The sequence below is a fragment of the Nomascus leucogenys genome, chromosome 6, assembly GCF_006542625.1.
Source record: "Nomascus leucogenys isolate Asia chromosome 6, Asia_NLE_v1, whole genome shotgun sequence".
Lineage (NCBI taxonomy): Eukaryota > Metazoa > Chordata > Mammalia > Primates > Hylobatidae > Nomascus > Nomascus leucogenys.
In genome coordinates this window covers 30,310,770-30,327,903 of record NC_044386.1, presented here as the reverse complement: position 1 = coordinate 30,327,903, position 17,134 = coordinate 30,310,770, and the positions used below count along the sequence as shown (strand labels likewise).

General features: G+C 41.3%; 1 protein-coding gene across 3 annotated transcripts in view; it reads right to left on the bottom strand.

The window, feature by feature from the left end:
• Nucleotides 1–1,460: 1,460 nt before the first annotated feature.
• The window catches only part of NPR3 (natriuretic peptide receptor 3), a 105,358-nt gene continuing 89,684 nt past the window's right edge, over nt 1,461–17,134 (bottom strand). Inside the window, exons 5-8 of one of the 3 annotated variants that reach the window (XM_012501602.2) lie at nt 12,370–12,464; nt 10,165–10,300; nt 8,291–8,378; nt 1,461–6,939 (exon numbers count right to left, since the gene is read on the bottom strand). In XM_012501602.2, the coding sequence (XP_012357056.1) occupies nt 6,828–6,939; nt 8,291–8,378; nt 10,165–10,300; nt 12,370–12,464 (431 nt within the window). In that variant the 3' untranslated portion in view covers nt 1,461–6,827. The remainder of the gene's footprint in view (nt 6,940–8,290; nt 8,379–10,164; nt 10,301–12,369; nt 12,465–17,134) is intronic. The other 2 variants (XM_030813954.1, XM_003274922.4) reach the window with 2 other exon arrangements.

The following is a 17,134-nucleotide window of genomic DNA, read 5'->3' as shown; positions in this document are numbered from 1 at the left end:
GATTAATACAAACCACATGGCACATCATGCCCAGCTCATCTTCCTCCTCCTCTCCACTCCTCAAGAACTTCAGCAGCTAATGATCATCAGGGTTGCACAGGCCTGCAAAGGGAATTTTTTTCTTGACTCTAGTTTGATGCTAATGGATGGTTTATAAAAGTGCTATTTTTTGGCCAGGGGTGGTGGCTAATGCCTATAATCTCAGCACTTTGGGAGACCAAGGCGAGTGTATCACCTAAGGTCAGGAGTTTAAGACTAGCCTGACCAACATAGTGAAACCCCATCTCTACCAAAAATACAAAAATTAGCCGGGCATGGTGGCACACACCTGTAATCCCAGCTACTCAGGGGACTGAGGCAGGAGAATCGCTTGAACCCAGGAGGCAGAGTTGCAGTGAGCCGAGATCGCGCCATTGCACTCCAGTCTGGGTGACAGAGCTAGACTCCATCTAAAAAAAAAAGTATTTTTTTTTAAAGACACATGGCTATTGGTATCTCCCACTATAGTAGTTGCTATTTAAGTCAATGCCAGATGCCCCTGATTTAGGATTAGGGCAGAGCTCTAAATCAATGGTGTTTGGAGCTCCCTAGGGCTTCTTCAGTGGGCACAGCCCCAAGAGCCAGTCATGAGGCATCTTTAGCCCATCATGGGATGTTGGGTATGCATGAAATGAAATTCAGAGGGGACTGGGGAGGTAGGAATATGGTGGGAAGATTCAAGGAGGCCATGTTTCCCAAAATGGAGATGGAAAATTCACAGTGGAAAGCTTGTTTTCCAGAGCTTTCCTGTCTCTACCCTTCATTCCTGCCATGCCCCCATGCCCTACCCCACCCCACCCCGAGTGAGCAGAATCTCTTCAAACATGGGGAGTTTGAGTGGCATTTGTGGTGTAGTCTGGGGACCTCATTGGTGGTGGCAGCAGCAGCAGGATCAGGGGAACATTGCTCCAACCATGCGAATTGCTATATGTTTCTTGGGCTTCAAATAAATCATGAGTAACTTCCCAGATGGTGAAGCAGCTTTTTACAACCCAGAGGCAACTGGAGATGCTGGAGGCTGGTTAATCTGCTTAGTATGCTGGAATCTGGAGAGGTCTTTAAAGTGACAAAATTGACTTAGGACCTCTTTAAAGTGGCAAAGGACTTAATAACATGAGTCAGTGAGGTCAACCATGAAGTGCTCTCGAGCTGTAGTGACTCAAGATGAAGGTTATTATTCATGGAGATTTCTTCCCTTACCTGCTGATTCAAGGTTTGCCCCTCGTTTTAAAATTCTGTCGATTTGCCTTTGCTAGGCAGAAATTCTTGGGTTTTTTTCATGAGTATCATTCAAATATTACAATTCACTGGACCCACCTATTGCTCTTTGACTTAAACAAGTCCCAGGAGAACAAAAGCCCTCAAAGAATATGGATATGTGCAGTGTATGCTGGTTGAATTATAAACAGGAAAAGGTTTCTGTGGGATGTATTTTTTAATGAGAACACATTGTTATACTCTGAGTACGTGGCATTCTTGCTTAATAGAAACATTTACAAGGACACATACACATTTATATCCAAACATCAAATGAAGTAGATATTTTAAATGACCAGTTTGCACAAGAAATAAAATATATTATACAAAACAGGGGTTATATCCACAGTCATTAGTTCTCCTTTTCTACACAAAACAACAATAAATTAAATCACATTATATGCAAATAGTTGTACATTAGAACAATAAACTGTATGTAACTTGTGCAGCTTTTACTTTTACTTTTCTACCAGACTCATGGTAGGTTTGTACTGTTTTGTAGTCCTGTATTTAAGTTAACAATGAATAATGTGACTCACAAGACAAGGGTCACAGAATTGATCTGTCACAAGGTCTATCCCATGTCCTCTTGGTTTCAATTATCCACCATGCACAGGGAACAAAGCTCAGATTCCCAGGACCCAACACAAAGGTCTGCAATGAACAAACTCACAGCAACTCCATGCCGTTCAGGGGCTACTTCACTGTTGTCTTATAAGATGTTGAATATTTTCAGATCTTGGCAATAAATAATAAAGAGGCCACCCTGTTTCCAAATCTGAATTTGCCTCTTTTTCAGCCATCTCTGTCCAACTATTATGCATTGTGACAGCTTTGTTCTCCTAGCAAATAAGAAATATTTTGGTAGCCTATGTTGTGATTTACACTTGGTAAGTAGGCCCTTTATTCCTTGTGCATAGAAATTTAGGTCTTTAAACATGAATCGAAGCAATGCAGCATTTTTGCTAACACTTAATTCTGCTTGTTCAGATCTCTCCCCTACGAATCATCTCGCACTGATACATCACAGAGTTATTATAAAATGGATTTTTACTCATGAGATCTGGCTCCCATTGAAACACTTCCATTGTGTTTGAAGTCACTTAAAACTTGAACATTAACAGCATCAGCTGGTCTAGAATACTTTGCGTTTGGTATGAATTAACATTAGTGGTTAATGAGAAATTTGAACAAACTCCAATCCAGCACCTTTTGGAAGTTATTTTAATCCTGCAGTCTAGCTGTGGGGTATGCCTGCAAGAGATATTTATGGAATCTGCGTGCTGAACACCAAAGCCAGGCTTGTTGGAGTTTATGCACATCACAGGCTTGAACTTCCCCGAGAGCAAGTGTGGTCAGGTTAGCATAAGGGTTCTGATGAAAAGCCAGCTACATTCTTACAACCAGCACTAGTTTCTCTTTCTTCCCCCGAGGAAGTATGGAGGCCTACTCACAAATTTCTACCTGCATGGGCAATATGCTGACGCATCCTTGGAGCGATGCTGGATGTGGATGTGGGTGGAGGGGCAGAAGGGGCAGTACAGACAGTGGCAACGGGCAAAGCTACCCTCTTCTATTTCTTTTAGAGGACCAAGCTTCTGATTCTTATTGCTCAGTATGTCCCATGCTTCTTGCTGAGTGTGGCTGTTGAGGGGGCACTAATTTATTGATTATTCTTCAGTTCTAAAGACAACTGAAAAAGAAGCTGGTCCCTCTGAACACCATCATCTCATTCTCTCCACTTCCACAATTGCCCCTAAAATATATCCCGAGTTTTTAGACAGTTTCAGTTTTTTCCACTGAATAAGAAATTCAGCTCATTACCAGCTTCCTCGTGTAGCCCCAAACCATGGGGTGTGATTAAATAAAACCCATGAAATGTCTGTAGGTCGAGGGGCCTAATTTGGGCTGACATTTACTCTCATGTCTGCATCCACTCAGGATCTGAGTGCTTTGTGTCCCAAGAAACACAGGTGTTTGTTCCTTCCAGTTTATAAACACTCACAGTGGCATAATACTCTATTTGATCTCCCAAAGAGATTTCCACAAATAGCCAGTGTATACTGGCTTACAAGAAGGTAGTGATGCCACTGGAACCTACTTTCTGAATCCATCACTATCTGCATGAGATCTATGCAATGGCCTTCATCTCGTTGTTGACTGCATGTCTTACACACACACACCCAAAATCAGCCATAACTAAAAGGAAAGTGATGCATTTGGGGCAAAGAAGGCACATGTGCCTTGAGTAAATTAATGATTCTAGAAGCCTGTGAATAGGGAGAAGTGAGGGCATTCCAAAGCAAACGTCTTTGAATTTAAGAGAAAGGAGAAAAGGAGGTGTTCTTTTCCCATGCATTTCTCTCTTCCCTCCATTAAACATGGGTTCTGAAATGTGAAGAATTACAGTAGGGTCTGTAGAACCATTCCTGTGGTTCAAGAAAAGACAAGTTGATGGTTCTTCAGAGAAATGTGATGTTTTCAGGGACCTTCTCATGAAACCTGTGGTCAGTCTTGAGGGAGAGATGGACTCTATACAGAAAATTCTTTCCAGATTGAAGTTATCTGGGGAACGCTTTTATTTCTGAGTCTCCCCCTACCTGGCCCCCCTACCCAAAAATCTAAGAAGACAATGATGACCATAAGACAGACACTTATTTCCAACACCAAAAAGCATCTACGCATTTGACCTGTGTCAATGTCAGCTGAAGTTTGACTGGATGAGAAAATACTGATAAAATATCCTTTTTGAAATCTGAACACCCTGGATTTCAGGGTAAAAACATATAGAATGACTTAAGAACTAAAGCTCTATTTATTTTACTATATGACATGTGACTACTAGTAGAGTATGAATTACTAGTTGTCAAAGATGTTGCTTAGCAGTTAGGAACGTAAATCCCCAAATATAATCATGAGAGATCTGAATCCAGGGTAACCTTGGGCCAGGCACCTACATTTTTAACCAAGGTTTCCAACTTAATGGAATTTTCAAAACTTAACAGAGTTTTTGTAACCCATATGCAGATTTCAAGGAAAAAAAGTAAATGACTGACATGTAGATAAGCAATCAATATTAACATGAGAATTGATTTTAAATTGGTATAGCATCCAGAAACCTCATGATTTGTTCTGCCACTTTTAGAATACTAAACGCTCACTTATCTTTAAGATCTTATCTAGAGCTATCATATTAAGTTTAGGACTATTCCTCTACCTGAAGTTAAAAAGAATATATTTGCTCTAAAAATGTTAGTGTTAATGGACTGCTATAGAAGTTTTAAAAAGGTTAGAAATGTTTATACTCAAAGACTGCAACCAGGTAGATTATTTTTCCCCTGCAATAAGCACATAGACTTGAAATGTAAATGCTTTTTACAAGCACAAGAGAAAATGAATATCTCTAAAATATAAAGAAAACGTCATTGAAAAATAAAAATGAGAGAGAAACAAGCTCTCCAATTCAAGTAACTAAGATGGACACAATCCTTCCTTGCTGTTTCACTTTGAGGAGTCTCAAGCGGTACAACACTTTGCTTTCCTGGATTTTACTTCGCAAACTCTCTTCCTGCACTAGAACTTCTCGCCTTCTTCTTCCATCCTTTTTGGAATTCAACACTTTTTCCTTTGCATCCAGCATGGAGAACTACGACATGGTTGTTTCAGTTGATCATACTTAATTCTTTTATCACGCCCTCTCAGCTGCCTCCCAGCTCCCATTTTTTAAACAACAGAAGAGAACTGTGCCTCACACAGAAATAATCTGTTAACTGTGACTCAGGTGGGAGCAACAGAAGCAGACTTCTCCAGGGAGGCACTCACACATGGGCCAGCATCTGGGACAGGCAGCTTGCGCTTACTTTTGCCTCCACTGTTACTTGTGTGAACTACCACCTTCATCACCACCAAGGGATTGCTCAAACTCTCCTGTTTCCTCCCTAGACATGCCTTTCAATAGATATTAAGACAATTTTTTAAATTATTTTTCAGATGCTCAAAATGTTATTGAGGAAAGACCCCGGTTATGTATTTCCAAGATGGTGCAGTTTCATGACAGCTTCCCATTCCTCCCTCACTGTCTATCTTCTCCAGAAAGTGTAAATGAAAGTAGTAACCTGAGTTTAAATTCATGTTGCAGACTACTGGGTGCAAAGCAGATCCCCAGTAAAAACTTACTCAACTTTGTCCAAATTCCTTATCTCCACACCTAACCCACTATTACAGGTATTCACGGATGCCTACAAACTTCTGTGGAGTTAACTGAAAGGGAATAGAGTAGATTTTTAGGTTCCCTCTTTTAACCAAAATAATCACTGGGAATTTTGGTAAATGTCGTGTGTAAAAGTTTTAAATTTGTCATTTCTGTGCTTGCTGTCAAGTTGTAACCCTCAACAAAGTTATTCTTGAGGGAAAAGGGCTGCCTCCCTTTATAACACTTTGTTTAATTCTAGTAACTTTTTACTCTTGATCTTGAAACTCATGATCTGGCCAGAACTGGAAGGAGTGTCACCCTAAAATAACTTGCATTTAAAACAGTTAAACAGTAAAAATGCAAAAGAGTTAAAATTTTGATGTATTCCTGTAGAGTTTGTAATCTGAATACATTTCCACATCTCTGTAATTAAAGCAGCAATTAGCATTTGGCTATGGCCAAGGGAAAGAGGGAAATAAGGAGAAAAAGAGGAGTATTTTTTATCATTATTGGTTTGTTGTGCACTTCACCCATGCTTTTAAAATGTAAGCAACATTTAATCTTCAAAATGAAAAAATAAACAAATTTTTCTAATACCAAAATATAAGATTAAAATACTTGTAAAATAAAATGTTAGTGTGAAATAGGGCTTTTGTTTTACATCAAAAAGGAAACATTTTTGACTTGCTTTTCTTCTGTAAATCCTCCCATCTCACTAATATTTACAACAATCCAGAGTAGCGTTTATGAGACACTGAAAAAGACAGGGAGGAAACCCTTTTTCAAGATATGAAGTCAGAACCTGAATGTAGACATTGGACTGAGAAGTCCTCAACCACAAACCTGTCCTCCAGCTCTAGAGGGAGTAAGGCTGTATTTCCAACCTTGAGATTTTTCATTACAGTTTCCCCTTTTTGGGTGTTAAATTCTTTCCAAGAATGCTCTACTTGTAAAAATGATTTTATTCTAGCTACAAAACATTTCATTTAAGAAAACCACATTTTATATCCTTGTGTGAAATGCTCCCAAAAGCCATCAAGATATGGAGACAACAGATTTTAAAAAACATAAATCTTATCATATGGCCTTGAAACAGTATGAACATTTAACAGAGTGACACGATATCATTATTATATTTGTTTGTCATGAGATGAAAGGCCTGGAGGCAGATGGTGATTAATAATAATTCCTGAGCTTCTACAGAAATTTTAAAATGAAATGACTAACTGCTTAAAATAATGAATTCTTCAAGAACGCCCCTTCTGTTTCATTGACGTCTTTCATCCCACCTATCTCCTTAAAGAATCTCAGGCAGAAAAACAAAAGCGGGGGACTTCCTTTAAGCTACTGAAAAATGAGATCTGATGGAATCTTCCCGTAATTCCCGATGTTTTCCAAGGTTACTTTCTTCTTGCTGGTTTCGCCTCTCAATGGTTATTCTGTATTTCTTCCTGGGTAAAGGGAAAGTGAATGTGGTAATAAAACTTGGCTACAAAATACCATGGTTTCTCTTACAAAGAGTGCCCTCAAGGGACATCTGGGTTTCAGTTGATAAATGAGAAGTGACAGAATATGAAACCCTGGTCAGAGATTAAAGTAGTGTGCCCCCAGGCATGATGCCCTTATTCAAGAGAGAAAATTGGCCTGCTTTCCCAAATACCACAGAACAAGCCTTCCCCTTCTTCCCTGGGTGCCTTGGGGGTTAGGTCTTTTCTATTTGGCTACAGAAGTTTTCCCTGATTCCCAGGATATGCCCTAGATAAAAATCAAATTACGTGTTCTGTGGCCAAAGGAACAGGAATACAATTGTCCCACAAAGGGTCACATATGCCTAGTTACAATCCCATGCAGAAATAAAGAAACTTTGCTCTAATGACTTATGAATAAGCCACAAACTGAACTACCAAAGATTACAAAGGAATGGGCCACCCTCACGGGGCAGAACAATCAGTACCAGTGAACACACGTACATTATTACAATTTTGCAAGCCTTGGAGCTTAACCACAGTGGCAAATGAGCATGTGGGCTCTCCAGATCCTGAGCACAGATCAGCCTGAGAGCATGGGCTATGCAAAGCTCCCTCTTCCTCTTTAAGGTGAGCCCAGGCATCTATTTCTGAATTGGAGAAAGCCTGAGAAGGGGGAAGTTGATTTCCCCCTTTATCCAGATTCCCTCCCCACTGCTTCACTTGGTGAGGGGTAGGAATTCTTGTCAGAATATCTGTGATCAAAGGGCTGGACACGGTGGCTCACCCCTGTAATCCCAGCACTTTGGGAGGTCGAGGTAGATGGATGACTGGAGGTCAGGAGTTCAAGACCAGCCTAGCCAACATGGTGAAACCCCATCTCTAATAAAAATACAAAAAATTAGCCAGCCATGGTGGTCTGCACCTGTAGTCCCAGCTCCTCGTGAGGCTGAGGCAGAATTGCTTGAACCCAGGAGGTGGAGGTTGTAGCGAACAGAGATCATGCCACTGCACTCCAGCCTGGGTAACAGAGCAAGTGAGACTCCGTCTCAAAAAAAAAAAAAAAAAAAAAAAAAAGAGAAATCTGTGATCAAAGGGCAGCAGCAGCTCTGTCCCACTGTGAGATGTAGTCAAAACCCATGACCCCAGCACCCAGTATGCTAAACCACTGACCACACCAAACCTGGGGTCCTGCCAAAAGAATGGCTGAGATTTTTTAACCACCGTGCTTCCTGGGTGAAAGAAGGACATGCACAAATCACAAAGAGAATCATGCAAAAGCAAATGTCAAAGACAGTAGAAGAGAGTGAATTGTACCTTTACAAATGGTCCTCACCTGAAAAAGTAGAAGGCCATTAGCAAGACAGCTCCTAGTAAGGCCCCCACGACAATTCCTGTCACTGCCGATTCTTCTAGGCCACCTGCTTGAAAAAGAAGCATAGATAATCAGGGTTCATTTTGAGATACAGTTAGAAATGCCTGGAGTTTCATTCATTGCAAGACGTTCCTCGATTTCCTACTGGAGGCAACTTTTCCTTTTACAGAAATATTTTCTAAGGGACCCTACACTTGTTTTTTGTTTTATGTTTTTGTTTGTTTGTTTTTGCTCAGTGCAAAGCTTAAGAACCATTTGAGAAAGTGCTAGATAAACATAAACACTATTAAGAGAGTGGACACAATGAGAACAGAAGAAAATTCGAGAATCAGAGGAAAACTGGAACTGAAGATTTCAGATATAGCCACTCTCTTTTGAGTTTAAAGTCAAAGAATTGGGAGGCCAAGGTGGGTGGATCACCTGAGGTCAGGAGTTGGAGACCAGCCTGGTCAACATGGTGAAACCCCATCTCTACTAAAAATACAAAAATCAGCTGGATGTGGTGGCAGGCACCTGTAATCCCAGCTACTCGGGAGGCTGAGGCAGGAGAATCACTTGAACCCAGAAGGTGGAGGGTGCAACGAGCTGAGATCGCACCACTGCACACGAGCCTGGGTGAGAGAGCAAGACTCTATCTCAAAATAAATAAATAAATAAGTCAAAGAAGACAACCAGATGGACCAGGGCACTGACCCAGGGCTTCTTATTTTCACAGATGGATGGTGACACTTCAAAGTGCTAGAAGATTTGATGAAAAATTCATTGGGTCAATGTTCTGTTTTTAGATGTTCTCTGACCAAAGCCAGAGTTTCATGTCAAAATGTCCTATATAGCTTTGGAAAATGTGGATAACAATTTGAAACAATCAAGTTCAGTAGTGTCCCAGTTATATAAAAGTGATAAATAGCTAACTTGTATCTAGAGTTTAGTACACGGCCCTTCAATGTGTCATCTTGTGTAATCCTCAAAACAGCCCTCAAAACGCTTAGTTGGGCACATTTCTTTCTCTTACACATTGGAAAACTGAGGCTTAAAAAGCTGAAGGAAGACTCCTAGGGTCACAAACCAGCAAGTAACAACAGTGGGATTTCAAATACAGGCCCAATCTCCCCATTGTGCTCTTAAAACACTTCCTCCTTAATTCCTTCCCATAATTATTGCATAGACATAAATACCTAACAGTTTAAAAGATACTTTCAAAAGCACACACATATTAGCCTAAAATGATCAACTGGCCTCCTGAAAGACCTATATTCACTTTGTTCTCCCTCACTACCTTATTCTCTAAAACAATTATTTCTAACAACTTTCCTATTTGTAAGCTACTTATCAGAACATCCAATTGCTTCTCTACTTAGATACAAAGCTGCTCATAAATAATACATCTTACACTTATTTGCCAATGTGTAAATGTTCAGATGTTTAAGGGATGCTATCTCTTTGGTTCTGAGGAGCTGGAAAGTAACCACAAATTTGAAAAATCAGAACGAGACTTGCTATGACAGATGAATAGGCAAGTGATATTTACTAATTGATATTTTGATTTTCTCTAAAAGTGGAAACATGACCTAGCCAAGAGATTATAGTAAGAGATGTAAAAATAGGAAGAAACATTCACCATTGTGGAAGAGAAGGCTGGAAGAGAAGGAAGACCTGAAAGCCTCTGATAAAGGCAAGACGCCAGTTTGTGAACTGTTCCCATGCGTTTTACCACATCAGAGAAAGAAATGTAAACTTCCAAAATGTAAGCCCCTAGAAACACTTGAGTTTTAAACTTACATTACACCGAGGTTAGTGGTGATGACATACATAGCAAATTAAGTCTCTAGACTTACATGATTTGCAGGGAGAGCTGTTTGTATGCTCTACAATTCGGTTTTCATCTATTCTCAGTTTTAAAGGGCCCCAAGGATAGTTGACATTCGGCCGCATTTCAAAACGACCTTCTTTTCCAAAATAATCACCAATAACCTATATAGAGGCAAAAAAACAAATAGACAAACCAAAAGGTTAAAGGAGGCACAAAGCTTGCAGCCTCCCACAGCTATTCCCCAAAATGTACAGCCTGATCTAAACCGGCTGCCTCTGGGCATTTCATCAAATCACCATCTCCAGGGCAAGGACAGCAAGTGCTTCAGAAAAGCGTGGTACATTGGGCACGTTCCTCGGTTGCCCACACTGATGGTCATGGTGTGTTCTGGGGACTTCGTAAATCAAGATTTGAAGTTGCTAACGGTGCTCTCAAGAGGGCATTAAGAGCGGTCATGCCGGAGCAGGATGTGGGAAGCGGTGAGAGTGGTGCCCCCTGGGCCCTGCACTCACTGAAGGCCCAGCCCTGTCAGCGCTGCCCCTAGGATTCTTCAGTCACTACCACCTCGTGGAAAGGAATAATCTCGGAATTCCCGGCTTTTGCTTTGTTCATCGGATAAGGTACTGTCCCACTCATCTGTCCCAAAGCAGCCCACCCCGTCAGCCAATTGTAAGGCCCAAGTTACTTTCAGGGACGTGTGAAGGACAGCCCGGGTCCACTGTATACCCGATTTAAGCATATGACAGGTACCCAGCCTCACAGCCTTCAATTGTTCAACATATAATTAAAGAGCGTCTTTCAGGAACCTCCTGTTTCACCGCTTCCGGTTGCCAGACTATTCCTTCAAGAGTTACACTCTCTTCTCTGATGAACCCACCCTATATGCACTCCCATTTCCAGGCTGAATTCTCTTTCTCTTAATTGGCTCCTCTGGCCCCTGGAAAGTCATTATTCTGTTATGGTTTAATTCCATGGTCATCCCTCAATTTCTGGTTAAAATGATTGCTTGATCAGCTCCTCAAGCCCCAATCTAGAAGTGCCTTCCCACCCAGGTTCTTGGGAGTCACTTCTCTTTTTTCTGAAAACAAGCACGTGGCTCCCGAGTGGCTGGCGACATCTCCTCCCCTTCTCCTGACCGAGGTACAGGCCATGTCAGGTCTAGAGGAAGTCTAGATTGCCACCAAAATATAACAATCACTGACGTGTACTGAGCACTTGCCAAGGGCTTTATACACCTCCAGCCCTGCAACCTCACAATGGACCCTGATGAACTGTTGCTACCCACCTTTCCCAGGGGTGAACCAGAAATACAGATGAGACCCAGACCACTCAGTGGGCAAAACAATCATTCATTAAACAAAGCGAGGGTGACTCCTGCTGCTTCAGAACTTCCCACAAGAGACAGGCATCTATTAGGTTGGTGCAAAAGTAATTGAGGTTTTGGTCATTAAAAATAAATAATTAAAAATAATGGCAAAAGCTGCATTACTTTTGCACCAACCTGATACATACAAAGAGGAAAACAGCAAGTCCCATATGCCAGGTCCCATGAAGGGCACCACAGCGATGACCCTGGGAGCCAGCGATCAAGGAAACAGAGGAAGTGGCATTCTTTGCTGAAGCGCTGCATATTTGTATAATTGTATATGTATATTTATAATTTAAAATGTAGATAGTACTTTTCTAGGTTTCATTTGATCTGTTCCCCATAACGATAATCATGTGACATCAGCCAGGAAGACATGATGATTTCCATGTTACAGCTGAGGAAACTGAGGCAGAGAGCTCACACTCCCAAGCACAGAAGACTCATCTTTGTGTCCAGGGCCCTCTTTTCTCTTCACGATGTTATCCTGAAACTACATCATCTTTGGAAATGTTAACACACGTTGAGTTTGTAACCACCCACCCTCCCACTCCCTCTCAGAAAAGCTCAGATCTTAAGGGAGGAAATATAGTTTCACTTTACTGATTTCACCCGATGACCCTCATCCATAAGACTAAGGTGTGATTCTTGGCCACTTGAAGGGTAGGATTTCCTCACTTAGAATAAACATGGAACCATTTCCTGAAGTCTTCCTTGATACCCTCAATCAAAAGTTGAGGTTTTTCAACTCATTTTTATTTGGAAGCTGCATTGGAGACAGCTCTTTGGCCACCAGAGCAGATGCATTCCTCAGAGTCCCCATGAGCAGAAGGAGCAACTGGTGCAGAGGTCTCCCGTGCTCACCTCCTGGGTGCCCGCCTCCACATCAGTCATGGCAATCACAGAGAAATCCCCATATCGGTCTCCGTTGGCATCTATGGACACCTGCCCGGCGATACCTACAGGACCAGAAGCGAAGAACTCAACGTTGGTTACTTAAAATACATCTGTCTGCCAACAAAAACAAGAAAATGAATTGGTAGGATTTTTTAAACAAACTCATGCCACAGGGAATCTCATCAGACTCTGAGCATTTTTGTTGGCATTTTGGAAAGACATTGTAATTTCATCTGCGTCTGCATTCCTAAATTCTTAACATTTCTCCATTTAAAAATGAAAAGAAAAAGAAATAAATGATCTTCTTTGGGGGATATGTTTGAAAAAAGATTAAGGCTAATCCTGAAAGCAGCATGCTTATCCCAGAGTTTTGTATTAATTTTTTTTAATTGCAGAGTTAGAAGTGGAGGTGGGGTGCATTTATAGATTGGTCATGGGTGTGCGTTATCATTGGACGAACATTATAAAAGAAAAATCATTCCCGCCCAGGACTCAGTGAATGTGCTTTTCTCCAGGTTGCTTTAATACACAGGAGAGCAGTGGGCCTGCTTTGTGGATCACCGGAGCCAATAGCTAAGAAGAGCTATTTTTCTTTATCCTGGTTGAGTTCTTCACTAATTGTTTATCCAAACATTCTCTGGACGCTTAGTACTGAATTAGTGCTACAGCTGAGGCAAAGATGAATTGAACATATTCTCTGCTCTAGAGAGGGGCAGCCTGGACTGGGGATTTAGCTTGTTCACACCAGAATCTAACCACTTGCATTGAAATCCCAGTTTTTACATTTACATAGCTCCATGACCTTGGACAAGGAACTTAGCCCTCTAAGCCTCAGTCTCCACAACTGTAAAATGGGCATAGTAGTACCTCCCTACCAAGAGGCTGTGGAGAAGATTAAATGAGACAAAACAAATAAAGCACTTTCAACACATTTAAGGGAAGTTAATTGTTTTCATCTACTGTCGTTATTACTGTCACTATTATTACTACTATTTATTTTATAATTACTCTTGGTAGAGAAGACCCGACTGTGCCCACATCACTCAAGAGGAGGAGCCAGCACATCAAGTTGGAGAATCAGGGAGGACTCAGTGAAAGAGCAGGAATTTTATAGGGATGTCGGAGGAAGTTTAAGATTGGGCAAGCAGTAATCAAGAAGTGGGAGAGAGGCTGAAAGGCTGGCCTAGGTGTATCTGCCAAGGCACAGAGGCCCAAAGAGACCAGAGGAATTGTGAGATTTCTGGGAAGATGGCCCATGTGGACAAAGGGAGTCAGTGACATGTAAGGCTGGAACGGGGTGGCCAGAGAATGGAGGGCCTTGGGTATCCACTTGCTTTGGCCTATAATGGTGGCTCAGAGCAACTAATCAATAAAAGCAAACATGTCATTGGCTGATATTAAATATGTCTATGTCATAATTCTCATTCACTAAATAAGAGAATGCATACATCAGCCCCATTTTAATTAACTAAAGCTATTCCCTTTTCAGCTGGGGAGAATTCAGTGTAATTCTTAATTGGCATTTCTATTGATTTGGTTCTCTGATTTGGTTCTCTCTGGAAGTACTGACTCCTCTAGTAAAATGAATGTCTGGGAAAAAGGATCCCAAGGGAAAGTTCCATCCTCTAGTGTGGCTTGGAGACGGCAGGCATTTGGGTTTACTGTCCTTTGGGTTGTGGTTTGAAGGCCCACTGATTTTTCCAGACTTTGGTCTACTTTACCGGAAACAGAATGGAAGCTACCATTCACTTTGATTTTTTTGTCTTCTTAATATAGACTGGTTACAAAGGGTACATCTACCATAAACTTGTGTATCCTTGACAGCCTATAAAACTCTTAAGTGATAAATAGGCTTAAAATATATATGTATATTGGCTATCCAAAACCATTTGTCATTCTATTGAGAGATGTTTGTGATGTTGTGTCCTGCTAAGTATTTTGCAGAGTATTTTATAAAATGAGGTGGCCCTAGTAATTTAAGACCTTATTGCAATTCTGCCAAGAAATGGGGTGAGAATCCTAAGCATGGCCAATTAGCAAAGTGAGACTTCACCTGAGAGTATCGTACATGAGGTGAGATTGTCAGGTTTACAGTAGAATTTTCCTGTACGTAAGTAATGAGACTTTCCACCCTATTTCTATTTGGCTGTAGTGGAGCTCAGAGTTTAAGCCACAGTCCTATTTACCTTGTCACTCTGACCTCTCACACAGAGGAAATCCAGCTTCTTCCCAGGCCATTTATTGAAATGAGAGTTGATCACAGGTTTCATGGCAATAAAAGCCAAATTCGTCAAATCATTGCCAGAGTATTTTTCCCTTAACAACTTAATGGTCACTTAATGGTGACCATTAAAGTTAAAATTGTTTTCAATTTCAGGAAGGCTTGAGTTTTTCTTCATGCAGATACCTTAGAGTTCTTTTTAGGCTTACCCTCAAATGGACCATTGTTTAGCAAATAAAATGGGCTCTCCACACAATTCAAGCCAAAAACTTAGCTTGGCCTCAATTATCTTTACATTTGAACAAATGAAATTCTAATTGTAGACTGAACTACACAGTTGATTGTTTCAGGACTCATTTCATATTGCCTGTGTAGACCTGGCCCTAGAATAGGGACATCAAGATGGCCTATGGGAAAATTGAGCCCATGCCCTGGCTCTAACCAAAATACATTCCGGCCATCATGGGCACCTACCCTCCCCTTCACACCCTCCCTCAGTGGCGCCCTCTAGCATCCCCCAACTCTGGCTCCTGTCCCTCTGTCAGAAGACCAAGAACAAATGACCACACCATGTAGTGAGTAATAGCTAAGAATGGGATGTGGCCGACCAAGGTTGTGTCCACAGATGCCAGGTTCTCAGTATATTGTGCAAAACTTCTGGGAAATTTGGCTCTGTCCTAATATGCCCCTTGAATTATCCTATTGGATTCCAGCTCCTCAACTGAAGCAGTCAGAGGTAAAACAAGATAATCCCGGAGGTCTACTCACCCATGAAGTACAATCTGTCTAATGCTAAGGGAGATGTCACTCTGGTTTTGAGTAAGACATGGCATCCACTGGAGAGAAATGAAATCTACCAATTGCCACCATAGATACTGCCCAGATAACTCTAACTGGAGCTCAACCTCTCCCTACTGTCCTGTCCTGCCCTTTCTAAGAACTGAGGACAAACTGAGGGACAGGAGTCCCAACTGAAAAAATATGTGCCCCAAATCTAAACTTGGCAGTATTTGCTCCTGCCATTGAAAAATGTCACTAGTTGGATTACAAATAGATATAGGCATACCCCAGTGCATTAAAGGGCTCAAAGGGGGAAGAGCAAGCACGATGTAAAACTGAAAGAGCTCTTGTCAGTCATTAACTAGACCAACCTCCTTATTATACAGGTGAAGACAGACAAGCTCAGAGGACAAGGTTACTAGTTAGTGGCTAGGATGCACTGAACCTTGGTTCAGCAATTTGTACTTTATGCTACCAGTTGTCAAGTGATATCCATAAGCATATATAGTTTATTTTCCACACAGCAGCCATAAGGACTCCTTTTAAACACACAAGGCAGATCATGTCACTCAAAGGCCTCAGGTGACTTTCTGTCTCACCCAGGTGGAGCCCAAAGACCTCAGCAAGGCTTGCAGGTCCACATGATCTGGCCCCATTACCTCTCGGGCTTTGGCACCTATCACACTGCCTGTCACACTTGGTGTCAGCCACATAAGCCATCTTGCTCTGTCTGGGGACACTCCACAGTCTCCCAGATGCACTCAGGATCTCCATGTTTGCCACTCCCTCTGGAGTGATCTCTCCTAAACATCTACAGAGCTTCCCTCACTTCCCTCAGGTCTCTACTCAACTTCACTCTCACAGAGACCTTCCCTGCCCACTCTAAACTAGCAGCCCCACTCCTCCTTGCCTGGCATTTTCTAGCTCCCTATCCTACCTTATTTTATAGCTCTGAAAGATATACCGTATTCATTGTTTGTTGCCTCATCCCCTCGCTGGCATGTAAGTTCAAATGATTGCAGGAAATGTCTTTAGTTCACTGCTGAATCCTCAGCACCTTGAACAGCACCTGGCACATAGTAGGTGCTCAATGAACATTTGTTGAATGAATAAATGAATATAGAGTTGATATCTGCAAGGCTCCTGCAGTGAGATCACTTCCATATTGAGTTTCATGTTCATTTTCTTTGAGTGTTGGTGAGGTGAGAGGAAACTAGCACTCTTATATACACTGTTAGCAAGAATATAGATTAGCAGAACTTTCTGGAAGCTTTTGGCAATTTCTAATGCACTTTAAAAAGCACCAACATACTTTTGGACCCAGAAATCCCACAAGTAGGAATGTTCCCTGTTGGAAGGACTCACAAAAATTCTTCAAGATGTGTAAGAGGCTTGTGACAGCATATTGCATAATAGCAAAAATTGCAAACAACTTTACAAGTGTCCATCAATAGGAGATTGGTTAAAGAAATTCCTGTACAGCCATACAGTAGAAAAATATGTAACTGTCATTTAAAACTGCATTGGATCTATGAGTTCTCATATGGAAAATTCTTTAACTTGACATACAAGTAAAAAACTAAGATGAAAAATAGTATTCATACTATCACCCCTTTCATACAAATTTTAAGATAAGATATACAAATGCATATGTGCTGGCAGAAGGCTTAAAATATTTGTAGACAGAATCATAGGGAAATCATTAACAGTGATACACAGTGGGGAGAGGGG